General features: G+C 42.1%; 1 protein-coding gene across 2 annotated transcripts in view; it reads right to left on the bottom strand.

Annotated features, from left to right (window-relative positions):
• Positions 1-2,893: 2,893 nt before the first annotated feature.
• CHIC1 (cysteine rich hydrophobic domain 1) overlaps positions 2,894-16,355 on the bottom strand; it is a 47,151-nt gene continuing 33,689 nt past the window's right edge. Inside the window, exons 4-6 of one of the 2 annotated variants that reach the window (XM_072626686.1) lie at positions 13,925-13,981; positions 10,958-11,017; positions 2,894-10,074 (exon numbers count right to left, since the gene is read on the bottom strand). In XM_072626686.1, coding sequence (XP_072482787.1) covers positions 10,024-10,074; positions 10,958-11,017; positions 13,925-13,981 — 168 coding nt within the window. In that variant the 3' untranslated portion in view covers positions 2,894-10,023. The remainder of the gene's footprint in view (positions 10,075-10,957; positions 11,018-13,924; positions 13,982-16,355) is intronic. The other variant, XM_072626685.1, reaches the window with a different exon arrangement.

Here is a 16,355-nt window from a genome sequence, read left to right as displayed (position 1 = left end):
AGAGAAAAGGTCAGAAGCTAGAAATGTAATGGAGTTAAGAGTCAACAAAATTTGGAAACTCATTGGATATGAGGGGGGTTTAGAATCAAGATCTCCATGACAAGTTTGTGAACCCAGGTGACTGGAAGGATAATTGTACCCTTGACAGAAATAAGGAAGTTCAGGAGTGAATGAGTTCTATTAGGGATATATTGAGTTCATAGATGCTTTGGGGATATCCAGTTTGAAATGTCCAACAGGTGGTGTAAGTGTGGAGCTTCGGAGAAGGAGTAGGCCTGGATATAGAAATCTAGAAGTCATTTGCACAGAGATGATAATTGAACCTATGGGAGCTAATGAAGTCACCAAGAGTGAACAGTGCCAAATGCTACAGAGACGTCAAAAAAGATGAAGACTGAGAAAAGAGTTTGGCAATTAGGAGATAACCAGTTACTTTGGAGAGGGTCATTTCTGTTGAGTGATGAAAGGGCATTCGCTTTAAAATCCAGAGATCTCACTTCAAATCCCACCAGGTCCATCACTTATTAGCTGGATGAGCTTGGACTAGAGCAGAGGTGGGGAAATCTCTGGAAAGACCTCCCCTGCCTCTGGACTCTATGGAAGGCCCAAAGGGTAGCAAGTCTGACATCTGTCACAGAACTTTAAAGCAAGAAAGGACCTTCAGAGTTTCTTGTCTAAGGTCAGCCCACATTGATCTTAAAGGCTCCATCTTTGGTCTTTGACTGTGTGCCAGGATGGGGAACCTGTGACCTCTAGGCCACCTGTGGTGCTCTAGTTCCTCAAGTGTGGCCCTCTGACTGAGTCCAAGTTTGATAGAATAAAGCCTCTTATTAAGGACATTTGTTCTTTGAAGTTTGGATTCAGTCAAACTGAATGCTGCAGGTTCTTCACCCCTGCACTAGAGATTCTCCAGTCCCTTCTGGCATGAATATTCTTTGGTTCTAATCATAATACATGATCCCTGACTTTAAGGAGCATAGAGAAGCAGCTATAATTCAATGTAGTCTGCTAATGGCATCAACAGGTCACAGAAAGCGCTGTGTTTGGCTGGGAGGACTCACGGGGACTAGAGGCAAGGAGCTAGGAAAGGAAGGGGGAGTAGCACTGGAGCTAGGTGTTAAAGGATGGACTGGAGGAGATGGAAGGGCAGGGGCTATGTTCCTGTTGTACTTTTCAATCCTGTGAAGTAGGGTACAAGTGGTTGAATAGGTGTTTGCTATGATCTAAGGCCTTTCCCTGTCCTCTAACTTGGTTCCCTCATCTGTCCATCGAGGATATTAGCCTAGATGATTTTTAAAGTACCTTCCACCTCTAAATCCTAAGATGTATTTGTTGAAGAAACCAACCATGCCTTTATAAATCAGGAGTAATCTTACTAGAACAAAGCACTGCCCAATCATGGCGTCAAGGTCATTTTGAAACCCATCTGTTTTATCAGGGCCCACTGAGCAGACATTATCTCAAAGTGAAATGAATGCCTAGCCTAAGGAGGGGAAAGATGGGCTGGTTTTTGAGGAGCCTGCTGATCACGGAGTCAGACCCCAGGGGTTCACATGATTGTACCAGCTCTTTCCAATGGGGAGATCTCCACCCTGTTCCTCCTTTCTGGTGCAGTAACAAATAACTCTCAGGAAATGACTGTTCTGAGGAGTCACATCAGCCCAGCAGTAAAACATTCTAGTTACCTTGCAATCAAATGCACTCAACCTCCCTTCCAGTTCCAGCTGTGACTCAGTGCCTAGAACAGATCAAAGGCCCTTCTTATTCTTAAAGACCCAAGCCAATGGTAACAGCTTTCAGGCCTGGGCTCCTGGGGGGTGGGGGGAGAGGTTCAATGGAAAGACAAATTGGCCCTCTTTTCTGCCAGCACAAAACTGAGATATTGATTGAAATAATTGTGACAGAGACACCTAGCAGAGGGAGAGGATCTGGACAGGGCTGGAATTCAGGCTACCTGTAGAATGTCATTATAGAATGTTTACTAGACCTCCATGGAAGGAAGCTCTGTTTAGAAGTAAATGTGTACAATACATAGTGCGGAGGGTGTGCAGGGGCTAGGCTTGTTTCCCCAAAAAGAGAATGTGAATGGAATTAAATGCTCTATTTCCACAAGGTTTCCACTATGTGCTGCAGCCACCCCCCATCCCTAATCCCCAAACCAACTGGGAGTGGGAAGAAGGGCTCCTGATAAATGGTGTCCATAGCACCCAAAGCTTATAAATCTCTATTAATGGGTTGGCATTAACCAAGCTGTGGTTACATTAGACTCACTGTGTACATGGAACACTGGTGCTAGAAGAGCCTTTAGAATATTAGTTCAGTTCAATTTCCAAAGATGCTGGGGAACCCTAACTACTGGGTCATTCATTCAGTATGCTGTGTCTTTCACATTGCTGATGGGTCAAAAAAAAGTCCAGATGATGATTTATTTGCCTAATACTGTTTTGACATGTTCAGTCAGGTTGAGTGGTAAGTCAAGTAGATGCTGTTAATCCCTGACTTCATACACCCACTGTGGAGCACCAGGCTCTCTAGAAGAGCAGATTCCCCCTTTTTTCAATAAAGCACTAGCATGTGAGTCTTATGTTGAACTAGGTCTAGTTACACCTGGTTACTTCTCTTCCTTTTTCAATTCCACAGCGAAGAGGTAGTGTTCTGGGTCAAGAGCAAAGTCATCTGAAATCACCTCCCTTCTTGGAGGAGTTTCAAAGCACATACACAACTCAAAATACCTAAGAGCCAACATCAGGCAGTAATCCGTCACGGACTCACAGGGGATTGATGATGAGCCAAAATAAAGTTGGAGAAGAGCACCTTGAGTATCTACTTTGTAAGGATTAGTACAGAGGGGAGGGAAAGAAGCCCTCCCCAAAAGGCATTAAAATGACTCTCATTGGTTTGCACTTGACTTTAATTTTGCAATCCTGAGATAATCAATTTTACATCTGACAAATGAACAAAGACAAAAGCAGCACTGAAAGTTTCATAAAAGCATGTTTCTTCAGTTTTGGCACAGATACATAAGAAGAGTTCTTCTGGGAGGAAAGGGTTACTACATTCTACAGGAGCGAAAAAGAGCATTTGACAGGTTACATAACATTTGAAGATCCAGGAGAATTCTTGGTTTGGTTCAAAACGATTATCATTCTCCCCTGGTAAAGCTGTTCCAACAAGAGTCCTCTGCCACAAAAGGGAAAGAGCGGCCAATTCAACCAAGTGCCTTGTGAAATGGCTCCTCTCTGGCTCTTTAGCCTTGCTCTTCGTCAGTGTTCCAGGAAACATGTTGGAATCCTCTGATGCCTCTTATTTGGCAAATAACTAGGGAGTGCCAACTGACCTTGGAGATTACACTTCATTGAAAACATTGATAATTAGTTTAAAAGTTTCATCTAGTTGAAAACACTACATGAATTATTGGGGAGGTGACAAATAAAATCAAGTTTGAAATATTTTTTACCAAATAAACCAAAAGGATGAGAACACAAATAACATTCGAGACATTATTGCTTGAAGTTGCTGTTTATATTAAGTTCTCAAGCTGAACTGACCTTAGTTGATGATATTTGGGAATTCAAAGTCCCATGCTGGAGCAAAATAGCATAACATTCTCAACATCTGCAGTACTTTGTACATACACTAAATGAAGTCCATTTAATTATTTCTGACTCGAGCAGAAGCAAATGCTAACCTGAAGCTGCAATATATCCCCAGTGCGGCAAAAACAGACCAAAAGTTTGTCATGTGAGACAACACTTACAACCTGCAGAAAGAGGGAGAGAACTCCCTTTAAAATCGAAGGGTGTTTCTGTCATCAAACCAAGTCTAACAAGAAGGGAAAGGATAATATGGACCCAGAAGAGTATGTGAAATCTAATCTTCCGGGGGAACTCCCAAACCACAAGTGTTTGTCTAACAGGTAGAAAGCCACAGACATAGAGAACCTAAGAACTACCCTAAGCTAAGCTGTGGTATTCATCTTATGTGGTTCAACTAATAAACCAAAGCTGAATCTAAAGGAATCACTTCCAAAACATGCACAACAGCGTGCATGTCTGTCAGTAGTCATCCAGAACACTAACGTATGAAATGAGCCTCAACTCCCCTGTGAGGTAGGTCCGAATTTATTATCCTACAAGGACATGAGGTACAGAGGAATTAAGCCACTTGTTGGAGAGAACTCAGCAGAGCCCTGAATTGGGCCAGGAATGACTTGCATTTGGATTTCTAAACCACTTGACTTTCCATGTCTCCATAGCATCCATCCCATTCCCATAGATCTGCAGGGTGTGGCTCTTTGAAAAAGTGAGCCAGATGCCAAGATGTGAAATTCTTACCCTTTAAAATGTCAAAATGGGGCTTCCCTCCCACCTCCATCTGCCCCTGTCATCATAGTTAGGATTCTTGCCTGGATAGCAATTGGCAGCTGTGCATTCAGATCCCAAAGACTCAAGGAGCCAGAGTCCCTCAGGGCCTTAGCCTCTCCCTGGTGATGAGGCCCCTCCAGAAGAGGTATTAGTGCTTACCACTAGGGAGGAGCCTAGGTTAAGGGGAAGGGAAGTAAGGGGATGGAGAGAAACTTTGGCTTCCTCGGGTCTTGGGGATCTAAATGTGCAGCAGTCACTGTAACTTAGTTGATCACCAAATATCCATCTGCTCAGTGGCTACTAAAAGGGAAGCATTGATAATTTAAGCTATGGGTGGCAGAATTAGGGAGGACCTCGGTGGTGGTAGTGGTTCTTACTGTTCTTCCTCTAGGCTAAGAATTCAGTACGAAATGTTCCACTCTCAAACTTCCCATGATCTGGGGGACTAGAACCCACAAAACAGAAAATGCATGCTCAGAGTCAGGAGGCAGAAAACTAGAGAGAAAAATCTAAAAACTTCCTTCCCTTTCATTTGCAGAGCACAGATCCCAACCAGTTGCTCCCTTCTCTGTGGAGATGAAGCCTTACAATCCATCCAAACTGCGCACAGTCCTTGATAAAGGCCAAAAGGCACCTGCCTGCCAGGCTATCAGAGGCCCTCCTTCAGGCAAGTTTCGTATCTGAAACTTAAATGAATTAAAAAATAGCCCCATGGGTCAAAGTGGTCCAATTAACCAGCTGGGAGTAAAGTCCTGCCTCCCTGACCTGGCCCAGGCAGGTTAATACAGTAAAATCTCAAGACAACACGCTTTTATTATTTTAAGCTCAAGTAGTGAGGGCTACTCTTTTTAAACTGGTTTTTTTTCACTTGTAAACAAAATAAAAGTGTTAAGGACTGGGAAAAATAAAAACTATTTTCAGAAACTTACAAATCTTACAGCCTTTTTCATTAAGGGAAAAAAATACCCTTCAGACGTTAAAAACAAACAAAAAAAAGATTTCAAATACGGCTCAGTAGAAATGGTAAAGATTGTTGATCAACTAACAACTAACAATGGTGGGAGTTATTGCTTGAAGATGGGTGATGTGTCCACAAGTGACTTGTCAGAGGTCACTCATACAAGGCTTGATTTCCCCCTTTCTTCTGATGGGAACTAGAATGCCATTTTTCCATGCTCAAGAATTAGCCTGAACACTGGTTTATGGGGAAACATTGAAAAATGAAACTCCCTTGAGTGGAGGGCAAATATTAGTGAACTGCCAATATTTTCTGACACTAATATTCACCATATGATTGAATTTTCCCCTCAAAAAAACATCCCAAAGAACAGACCTTAAACAAGAAAAGAATAATCTAGTCAGCTGGTTTATAGCTATCTGAGGTGAGTGATTTTTTTAGCTTATTTATATATATAGTCCTATTGACCAATTCATTTTGCTTCTTCCCCTGCCCCCAACTTTAGCCTAATATCTTTACTCAAGATAGACAAGGCCCTTCTCCAACAATACCTTTAATATCTCTGCTAGCAGTCTCTTATGGTTGCAATCCTAATCTAGCACAGGGAGGGGAAGATGGGAGAAACAAAGCACCCCTGACTCCTGAGTCCTGACCAGAAGAACTGTAACAGCTGAATGAATGAATGAATGTTTCTCTGTTTTGGTTAGCAGAACCATACAGATGGTTTTTCTTCTACAAAAACTGAAACGTAATTAGGTATACCAAACAGTCCACCCAGGGCTGGGGGAGGGAGGGATGGGCAAGGACATCCATCCATCCTACCCTCACTGTCCATGAAGACATGAGTCTCATTGATTAGAGAAGCACACATAGTGTGTAGGCTCAAGTACTGTTTCAAAGTGGGGAAGGGGGTGTCCAAGGAAGAAAGGAGAGAGAGGTTTATGAAAGAAAGAAATGTGATAAAAAGGCAAGAAGAGAAGGTAGGAAAGATGAGCTTGGGGAAGGACAAATATCATGCAGCCTCTTGGCCAAACCAAACATTACTTTGTCCCTTCTCCTCACACTGTTTTGTGAAAAGAGCAGCTAGCTGTGTGAGCAGGCAGTTCCTTTGGAATTCCCTCAATCTGGCCCCACATTTCACAAAACATGTGACAAGCTCAAAGGATAGATACTGGTAGAATCAATGAGAACTGGGTTCCAACTCACTCTGGAGGAGCAACGGGCAGCTATAGCACTCTGGTGTCATCAATCAATAAGCCATCATGACAATGTCATTAAAAAGAAAACCAAATCCCCCAAATGGTCGACTACATCTAACTTTTTGACTGACTCTTCTAAAGAAAGATCATTTTAAAAGATAAGCAAACACAAAAATAAGAGAGAGAAAAAAAACTGGGAGGGTAGTGTCTGGATAACTTAAGAAAATGAGATAAGCCCATGAGTCAATTCTAACATAATGAACAGCAGCATTAGAAATACTTTGATAAAGCTATCAAAGTCCTTTTTTTACAATTAACTCTATGTGCTAGTACAAGACTCTGCACCCCGCACTCCCCCTTTCCTTGTAACAGGCTTCCCTCACTCTGGTTATCTACACTGATGTGTTTCATGTTTCATGGAAACAATTCCCAACTTGCTGTCATTCTTCAGACAAAACCAAGGGGGGAGAGGTTTTATAAAAAAAAAATGACAGCCAAAGGGACTGACCAAATTTCAATTCCTCAAGGAAAATGAGAATTGTGGGGGTAACACTCAACACCTATTAATATTATATTAATTAATAAAATATAATTAACTAATTATTTAATTAATTAATAGCATATTAATGAGAACCAGACATTTCACACACAGACTGGAAACCAATTTTTGGTATTCAAATGTCACAGTCCAAAAAAAGCGTCATTTGGATGATGCTGGTTGGAAATGAAACCACAGATATAATTTCCCCTAACCTCCGTAGGGAAACAAAACATGTTAGGTGAATTTTCAGAGGTGTCCACCTTACTATCTTGGCAAATGAACCTCTGATCTTGCAGTAGGCAAACATGTAATTATTAGCAGGCACACATAAGTATATTTTTTGTTTTGCTTTTTGCTTTTTTGAGGGGGAGGTAAGAGAATAGAGCTGAAAGGCAAGAGGGTGTCTGAACAAAATATATGTAATATAACAACAGCTGGATGCAAAAATCTTGGCCTTTGATGGTCTCTAATAGAAAGTGTGCCAAAAGGGTTCCTAGTGGCCATTATGAACCTCATGGACCAAATAATGCTGTTCAATTCTAGATGTTCATTCCTTATCACTGTGCATTCATTTTTAAATTTCAGAAGAGTTAGGGAACAGGGTTCCTTCCTCTCACACTTAACGGTGACCCAAGTACAGCCCAACCAGGTACCCTAACATGGAGAATGCAGAAGCTACAAAAAGTTCCAGCTAAATACATGCCTCGAATTACCGCTATTATCCAAATGTTGAAAACTATTTTCTAATTTCTCGTTTGAGACAGTTTGAATAAATGCCCTTAAACAAGGATTTGGGACAGCTACTGCCTAATCTTAAAACTGTAGCTTCTCCATTTGAGGCTAAGCAGAGCACCCAAAGTCCAAAGAGGAGGGGTCAGTGGCTGACAATGGTGTCTTCCCAACTCCCTGAGACACTGGTATGAGACACTGCATATATAGGGAAGGGCTCAGGATTTTGTTTTCTTCTTTTCATGGTAGGGGAAACGCAGGGGTGGGGGAGAAGGAGGGAAGGAGGGAGAGAGACAGACAGACAGAGAGACAGAGAGAAACAGAGGGAGGGGTGTGGCTGAGGTCATTTGGGGAAGGGAAATTTGTGTGGGGAAAAAAAGCAAGCTAGAAGGGGCTGCAAAATGTCCTCGATGGCACAGGTGAGCGTGTGCGTGTGTGTGTGTGTGTGTGTGTGTGTGTGTGTGTGTGTGTGTGTGTGTTTAAACAGGTAGTCCAACCTTTCCCAACTAAGGTTTTTGTTTCAGGAACAGTGCAGAACATCAGTTGAGTTATACATTTTAAGTCTACTTGTTACAAAAGACAACTTAGATTGACAGCTGAACAATTCCAAGATAATTTGTTATGGCTTGGCCATACGCTGGCGTATACATGTCTGTACAATCAAGAGGATGCTTCCAAATGTCTTTCATAGTTTACAAATCTCTGCAGACTCATTGACAACACAGTAAAAGCAGTTTTACATTCTGGAAACATGGCATATCACAGTTTAGATTAAGCAAGGAGGCAATATTTACAAGTCCTAAGTTAGGGCTTAAGGAGCTGACTCACTAACATAGGTGATGATTTTGCAAAGTGCAGGACCAAACCAGTACTACTGATTGCATGCCCTTTGCAAGCAGGGTAGAGTAAAATGAGCTCTAGTTTCCAAAAGCTTATCTGTAAGGGTTTACTGGAACACGGTGCTTTGAAAGAATGTCCTAGACAAATGAAACATATTGAGAAAGAGACAAGGGCTATACAAATGAAAAGGCAGCATGCTCAGAACAAGCTCTGTGTTTTAAATCAGCACTGATGTTAGATCCTTAGTGGAAACTATTGTTTACGTTAAAAACTCTGAGTGCAAAACACAAACCTCATTTAACAGGGGGAAAAATGTGCAAATTGCTTTCTTCTTAAATGAACAAAATTAACTGAGTAAGGAGACTATTCTAGCTAGCATTATAACATTCTGAACACAACAAAATAGACCATATCCTTTCCAAAATCATCTAACAAGGCACTAAGGGTAGAAAAATGACAGGAAATGTGAAAGTGATCACATTATGATGCTTTAGTCAGGTCGGAATATGGGATACTTTGGTAGGAATTCTATTAGGATTACCTGCAAAACAACCAAAAAAGAACATAATGAAAAATGACTTCCATTTAAATATTCACATCTATCTTCATTTGCTGTGGGAGCATACTTTGGACTCAGTTATAAATACAATGCAAACCCAAGTCTATTCAAATAAATCAGTCTCTCACAAATGAGTTTGTCTCTAAAGAGTAAAATCAGTGATCATCTCCTTACGTTCTGTGTGCTGCAATGACAAGGGCATATAGCCAAATCGTCCCCCACCCCATCTCTCCAGACCATAGTTTCCTCACCTATAAAATGAGGGGGTGGCTGAACTGGCTGGTTTCTCGGGCCCCTCACAACTCAATCCCTCTGCACTACTGTCAGTACTGAAAGTCTTCATTGTCTAACTAGATGTTTGTTTATACTCATCAAAACAACACCATTAATGTGATTGCTGCTCTTTTGAGGTGGGGGTGGGGGACAGGCAATATAGCAGGGCTCAATATCACCAAAAAGAAAACCATGATTTTTACAGAGAATCAGAGTCTTTTCTTAAATGAAGATTCAAATGGACCGATCCCATATCTGAACGGAAGTGTGATGAGGCAGTAGTACAGCCCAAGACACTTGACTGGGGAGCTGTTTATGCTACAGCCCTGATCCTAGGTGAAGTCTCATCCTACAGTGAATTTTGAATTTGGGATCTTGGGTGTTTTTTGGTTCAAATGGGCTCAAGGGAGAGAGGAGAGATTACAGCATTCTTAAGAGCTGGAAGGAATTTCAGGGACCACGTAGTACAGAGATTTTTAACCCGGTGAGTGAACTGTTTTGTTTTGTTTTTTTAATATTCTGAAAACTGCATTCCAATTTGCTTTGTAATTCCATGTGTTTTATTTTGTGCATATAAAACCTGGATTCTGAGAAGGGGTCCACAGGCTTTCCTATAACAGAAAAAAAGGTTCAGAATTCCTTCTAGTCCAGCATCCAAATTTTACAGAAGAGGGAACTGGTGGGGCCCAAAGAAGTAAAATGTCCAAGGTGACAACATCCAGCAATTGCAGAAAGGGCACCCAAACCCAGGGACTTCAGACTTCATGGCTAGTGGTCCTTTTTTCCCCATCACACTTTTTCATAATTCAACTTGAAAGTTCTCATAAAAATCGATTTTTATTAAAACACACACTGAAGGAAAGCAATTTGCTGTTCTGGACATAGGAAACCTAAAACACCAAATGCAGTTAAATGGTTTGTCCATCTCTATGTAACTGACACTGGGGTTTTGAAGGCTGACCATATGTGGGGATCAGTGGTTTATGAATTAAGAACACTTAAGCCCATCTTCAAGTCAAAAACACAATTCACAATGTGTTTTCCTCTGCTTTAATCAAAGCTAGATAGCCAAAAGAAGACAGGGCCCCCTCCACAAAGTCTCCAAGTACAATCGGGATTTTTCATGCATGTTTGCCCAAGATGCTATTCCCAAATTCTGCATCAGGCCACAGAAGCTGTTACTGTCACGTCGACTTTGTTACTATGTCTTGGGAATGTTTCACAAGTGGATTAAACTGATACAACATTGTTTGAACCAACAGAGACTTTTCTAAGGCATAACAATTGGTTGTAGCTTTCAGGATAATTATGTTATTATCCATAACTCTAAAAGGGAAGAATGATGTTTACAGTAAGCAGATCAAAGTAAAAAAATGGGGTAATCAACAATAATATCTGCTGAATTACACATTTTAGAATGGATACCTTCAAAGTAATGGGGAAAAACCTATTTCATATATGTATATATATATATATATATATGTATATACTTACATATTCCACCATATTATTACTTTCACATTTCCGTTTACTCAACTTCCAGTGCAGACCAAGCTAGGAAAATAAAATTTGTTAAAGGTGATATCAGTTTCCTTCTGCAGAGATTTGGTCAGGCCACTTCTCTGCTCAAACTTCTTCAGGGGCTCCCTAGTCCTTCCTAAATGGAGGAAACCCCTGTGCCCAGCTGGCAGGATCCTCCTTACTCTGGCATTCTACCTTACCATCCTTACCTCATTCCACTCCTCTCTTCATGTTCTCCATTCCTGCTACAATGAGTTACTAGCCATTCCACAAACATGCCCCACACTCCATGACTCTGCAACTGTGCTCTTGTCCCCAGTGACTCTACCACCCAAATAAACCACTGGATTCCTCCCCACTATCCCAACACAACTCAAATGCCCTCCCTCTTCTAGTCAGTTGAGAAGCACCTGTTAAGCTCTTGATGTGTTCCAGGCCCTGGGCTAAGCACTGCTGTTAAGAAGGGCAAAAAACAAAGGCCCTGACCTCAAAGAACTGAGTCCAGTGGGGGAGACCATCACATACAAATAAGATAATTACAATGTGCTTAGAGGGAAGACACTAGTAGTCAGGGAGAGAGTGGTGAAGTTTCGGCCAACTGTAAAGGTGGGATCAGAGAGGCAGAAGTGAGGGGGGTGTGGGGGGTAGCCAGAACAAAGGAACTAAGGGAAGAGACAGAACATGTTTGAGGAAGGGCAAGAAGGCCAGTGTAGCTAGACTGTATGGTGCATAAAGCAGAAGAAAGGACAAGAAAACTGGAAAGGTAGCAAGGGACCAGGTTGTGGAGGGCTTTCAGTATCAAATGGAGGTAAAAGGAAGCCAGTGGGATCTATTTGGGGGAGGGAATGGAGGTAAGAGGAGGCCACTGGGATCTGGGGGAAAGGGAAAAAGGTTCACATAATCAAACCTATGCTTTAGGAAAATCGCTTTGGCAGCTGAGTGGACTGGAATAGAGAGAAACCTGAGGCAAGGAACACAATTATGGGGTTAGTTCAGGTGAGGTTGATGACATTCTAATGGTGGAAACAGCATGAGTAGAGAGCTTACATGGCAAGACCTATATTTTAGAAAAGCTGAGGGAAAGATGGAACTGGATGAGAATAAATATGAGGCAGGAAGACTAAAGAGAGGCTACTGAAATTGTCTAGGTATGAGGTGATGAAAGCATGTACCAATGTGACAGCTGTGTGAGTGAAGAGAATGGGACATAGAGAAGAGAAACTATGACTGTAGAAACAAGACTGAAAACAGACTGGCTATGTAGGGCAGCACCTGGTGACTCAAGACTAGAACTCATGAAAAAGGATAAGGCTAAACAGAGAGGTGGACAGAGAGCTGGGCCTGGAGTCAGGAAGACCTTGAGTTCAAATCCATCCTTAGATACTTATTAGCTCTGTGCCACCTTTCCTGTGTCATGGATCCTGTCTGGCAAACTCTAAGGACTTGTTTTCAGAATAATGTATTTAAATGCACAAAGTAAAATACACAGAATTATTACAGAGGAAACCCATTATAATGAAATGCTGTTATCACAATATTTCCAAAAATATGTAGCGGACAGAGTCAGCATAGATTTGCTATTTTCTCCAGTTCTACTAGCAGTATGTAAATAGAAACTAAGGTTGGAGTGATCCAATATTGGGGTTTCAGAAGCCATGATAAGCAACAAGACAAGGAAGAAAGAAATTCAAGTGCAGAGCATATTGTAAAGTGGAACTGAATCTACCAAGAGATCAAGATAGGAAAGATAGAAGAGTATAACCAGGGCAGGGGTGACAGCCTAGGAAAGGACTGAGGGAAGGAATGGCAGGAGGCCATGTTGAGGCTAAAGAGCAGAGTTAGCTCCAATAAAGGCTAAAAGAAAGGTGGAATGATGAAGGATTAGAATCAAAGAAGGGAATTTCAGAGTTTATGAACATGGAAGCAGAATACTTGGGGGTGATGGCAACACCATCCCTGCGTGTAGATGAGGAGGCTGGGAAGAGCAGATGATGGGAATGTAGCTGACTGAGGAACAGGAAAATAAAGGTGTTTGAGGATGTTGCAATATGTATGTTGAGTAGAGTGAAAGACTATGGACCAGGCACTAAACTCACTGAAGTAGGAAGGAGAAAGTCCTAGGGGCTGACAGATACTGGTTATGAGGACCTGGACTAGGAGAGAAATTTGGATATCATGAACCTTAAAGGAGGTAAGGCTGCCGAATGACGTTGGTAGGGAGTCTGAAGTGGCAAGGGGAAGCAAGGACCCATAACCATGGGTCCCCTCATGACTGGGGTGGGGGAGGGGGAAATGGGGAGCACTGAGTAAAAATGCAATCAGTATTGTAAAGGGTGGCCAGAGATATCACATTATCAGAAGGAAGTGAGGTGTCAGTGAGTGCCATAAGATGGAAGGAGTGAGAAAGAAAAAGGTTTAAGATGAAAGCAAGTTGGTTAAATAACAGGCATTCCAGAGGGCACAGCCTCTCATCTCTACCCCCACCCTGAGCTGGCCCAGAGCTCTTGGTTCTACACTTCTCTAATGCACTTAAATAATATTAACCATTTTAGTGGTGAGGTTTTATTCCTCTACCCTAACTCCATGAGGACAGGTATTATGTCTTATCTTAAATTCCCTCTGCACCTAAAGCTCAGAAGTTCTTCTACACAGAATGCTTGGCAACACACCAAGAGCAGGTTTATGTTCTGGAAACCATAGGACACCACATTTTTCATTATGCAAAGAGGCAATATTTACAAGTGGGGTAAGAGGGGACCTTAAGTAACTTAACCATTAACAAAATACACGGCAAAGCCAGTGAAGTTAAATTCTGAGTCCTTTACAAACAGGTTTGAGTAAAAATATACCTAACTACCAAAAAGTTTATGTGAATGGAACCAATAAGAGTTTACAGGAACATGATGCTTTGGGCTCAAAATCCCCTTCAACATTTCTTACCTTGTGGTATAATCTGTTATTTTCCCATTCCAACAACTTCTGAATTGACCTTCTTGTCTACAGAAGGAAGGAGAGGAAGGAAAAAAGAGTCAGTAGGTAGAATATGGTTTACAAACATTTTAATCCACCTAGGAAACTTTATTTTTTCATGTTTTCTACCCATCTATAAGAATCCATTACCCCCTTCATCCCATCATCCCTTCCCCCTCCCATAATTTCTAAGTCTGAAAAATGACAACTCTAACACAGGCTAAAATAGTTGGTGCTATTGGAAAGATCATATTTATATGAAAAAGCTCTGTGCTACCTCCTCAAAAAGAAATGCACCCAAATGAATCAATCACCAACTCAAATACACTCACTTAGTTCTTGAGACCATCATAAAAACTTAACCTAGTGTTTCAAACTGATAAAAAAAATCTTTAAAAAGGAACAAACCCAAGATCATTATCTGCACATCTTTGAACATGACTATATCTCTAATGAGTACATAAGGTTCCAAGCTAACCAGTTTCCCTATAGAAGGGCTTCCCATCTGAGAAGGAGCATGATGCCAAGGCTATGATGCCAAAGGATATCCGTGGAAACGAGGGTAAAATGCAGCCACTGGGAGACTGGCAGTGAGAGGGAAAGACAGGAATGCTGGAAGGAGTGGCCTGGGGGATGGGGGGGGAATGAGGGAATTCACAGAATTTCCATTTAGAAAAATGGAGAGATTTTACAAGAGGGCTGGAATCAAAAAAGGGTCAGGGAAGCTCCTGTTTGAAAGGAGCCTCATGGGGCATGTAATCCAACCTGGACTCGACAATGAATCCCCTGTGCAACAAATACACCTTATACCTCCAAAACCCGTACTGTCTCCATCATCAGCTCAGTATGGCAATTTCTCTATCTCTGTCTCTCTGTCTCTCTGTCTCTCTCTCCCTCCCTCCCTCTCTCTCTCTTTCTCTTTCTCTCATCTTCAATCTCTCCCTATCTAATGGCTCTCTTTCCACTGCCTATAGACACATTCAGGTCCGCCTAACCTGAAAAAACTTTCACTTGACCCTATCATCCCCTCAGGTTGGCCTCTCCTCCAGAACACACTCCCCACTTCCTCTTCTTCTACTCACTTTTAAACCCTCAACAGTCTGGTTTATGGCTTCAACATCCAAGGTTACCAAGGACATGTTCATTGCTAAATCTTTTCTTAGTCTTCAGCCTTCATGACCTCTCTGCAGCATTTAGCATTAGAGGCCACCCCTTCCACCAGGATATTCCCTTTGCTCTCAGGCATTTTCAACAGTGCTCTCTCTCTTCAGTCTCCTCCTTTCTTCTGGTCACCCCTTCTTAGTCAGACTTCTTTGCTAGAACACCATCCTCCGGCCCACTCAATGTAGACGTCCCCCAAGGCTCTCTTCTGGGGCCTCTTCTTTTCTTCTTCTATACTCTTTCTCTAGGTGATTTCCTAAGGTCCTGGTGGGCTCAATAACTGTTGTGTTCATCTTTTGTTTCTGAAGAAGACCATGGTATCAGAGAAATGATGACATGACTTGCAGGTGACTTTGTTTTGAGTGAGGGAGTACTGTGCAAGGTCACCAGCCTCACTTTCTCCTCCGGAGCCATCTGGATCCAGTGACCAGATATTCATCAGGATGACTGGAGATGGCTATCGGTTCAATAATTATGCCTATTGTGGATGATCCACAGATCTATATATTCTGTCCTGAACTCCAGACTCCTATTACCAACCATCTGACAGCTACAAGTAAATGTCCTGTAAACATCTCAAACTAGATACATGTACAGACCTCTCTACTTCTGTCTAGGACACCACCATCCTTCCAGTCACCAAGGTTTACAACCTAAGAATCATCCTTGACTCTTCATCCCACCTCATGACCTCAACCCTACCCAATCAATTTTCATCTTAGTAACTGTTCACACCAATTCTTACCACAAACACCCCAGTTCAGGCCTTTCTTTCTTCTCATCTGGACTGTGGCACTAGTTTCTTCACTGGTGTCCCTCTATTAACACTCTCCCCTCCCTAATCTGTCTTCCATCCAGCTCCCAAAATGCCATTGCTGAAAGAGACATCTGACCCTGTCACTACCTGACTCATGAAGCTTTGGAAACTCTTTATTGTCTCTAGCATAAACTACCAATTGCTTTTGGGGGCCCTTCAAACCCTTCCCGGTTTCACTGCCAATCACTTTTCCTGACTCCAGTAGTACTAAGCCCCAGCCACACTAGTCTGACCACTCTTTCCTCTACTGGCTCTGATGGGTCATGGTGCCATGCCTTCCTCTCACAAGCCTTAACTTTCTAGGTCATCCATTGCTTCCTCCAGGAGGCCTTTCCTGAGGGCCCCAGTGGTGAGGCATCTGCCCACCAACATGACTTGGTACTGACGTGGCATCTATTTTAGACTGATTTAGATGCTCTTGAT

Source organism: Notamacropus eugenii, chromosome X (genome assembly GCF_028372415.1).
Source record: "Notamacropus eugenii isolate mMacEug1 chromosome X, mMacEug1.pri_v2, whole genome shotgun sequence".
Lineage (NCBI taxonomy): Eukaryota > Metazoa > Chordata > Mammalia > Diprotodontia > Macropodidae > Notamacropus > Notamacropus eugenii.
This window is presented reverse-complemented; position numbering and strand designations above follow the sequence as displayed.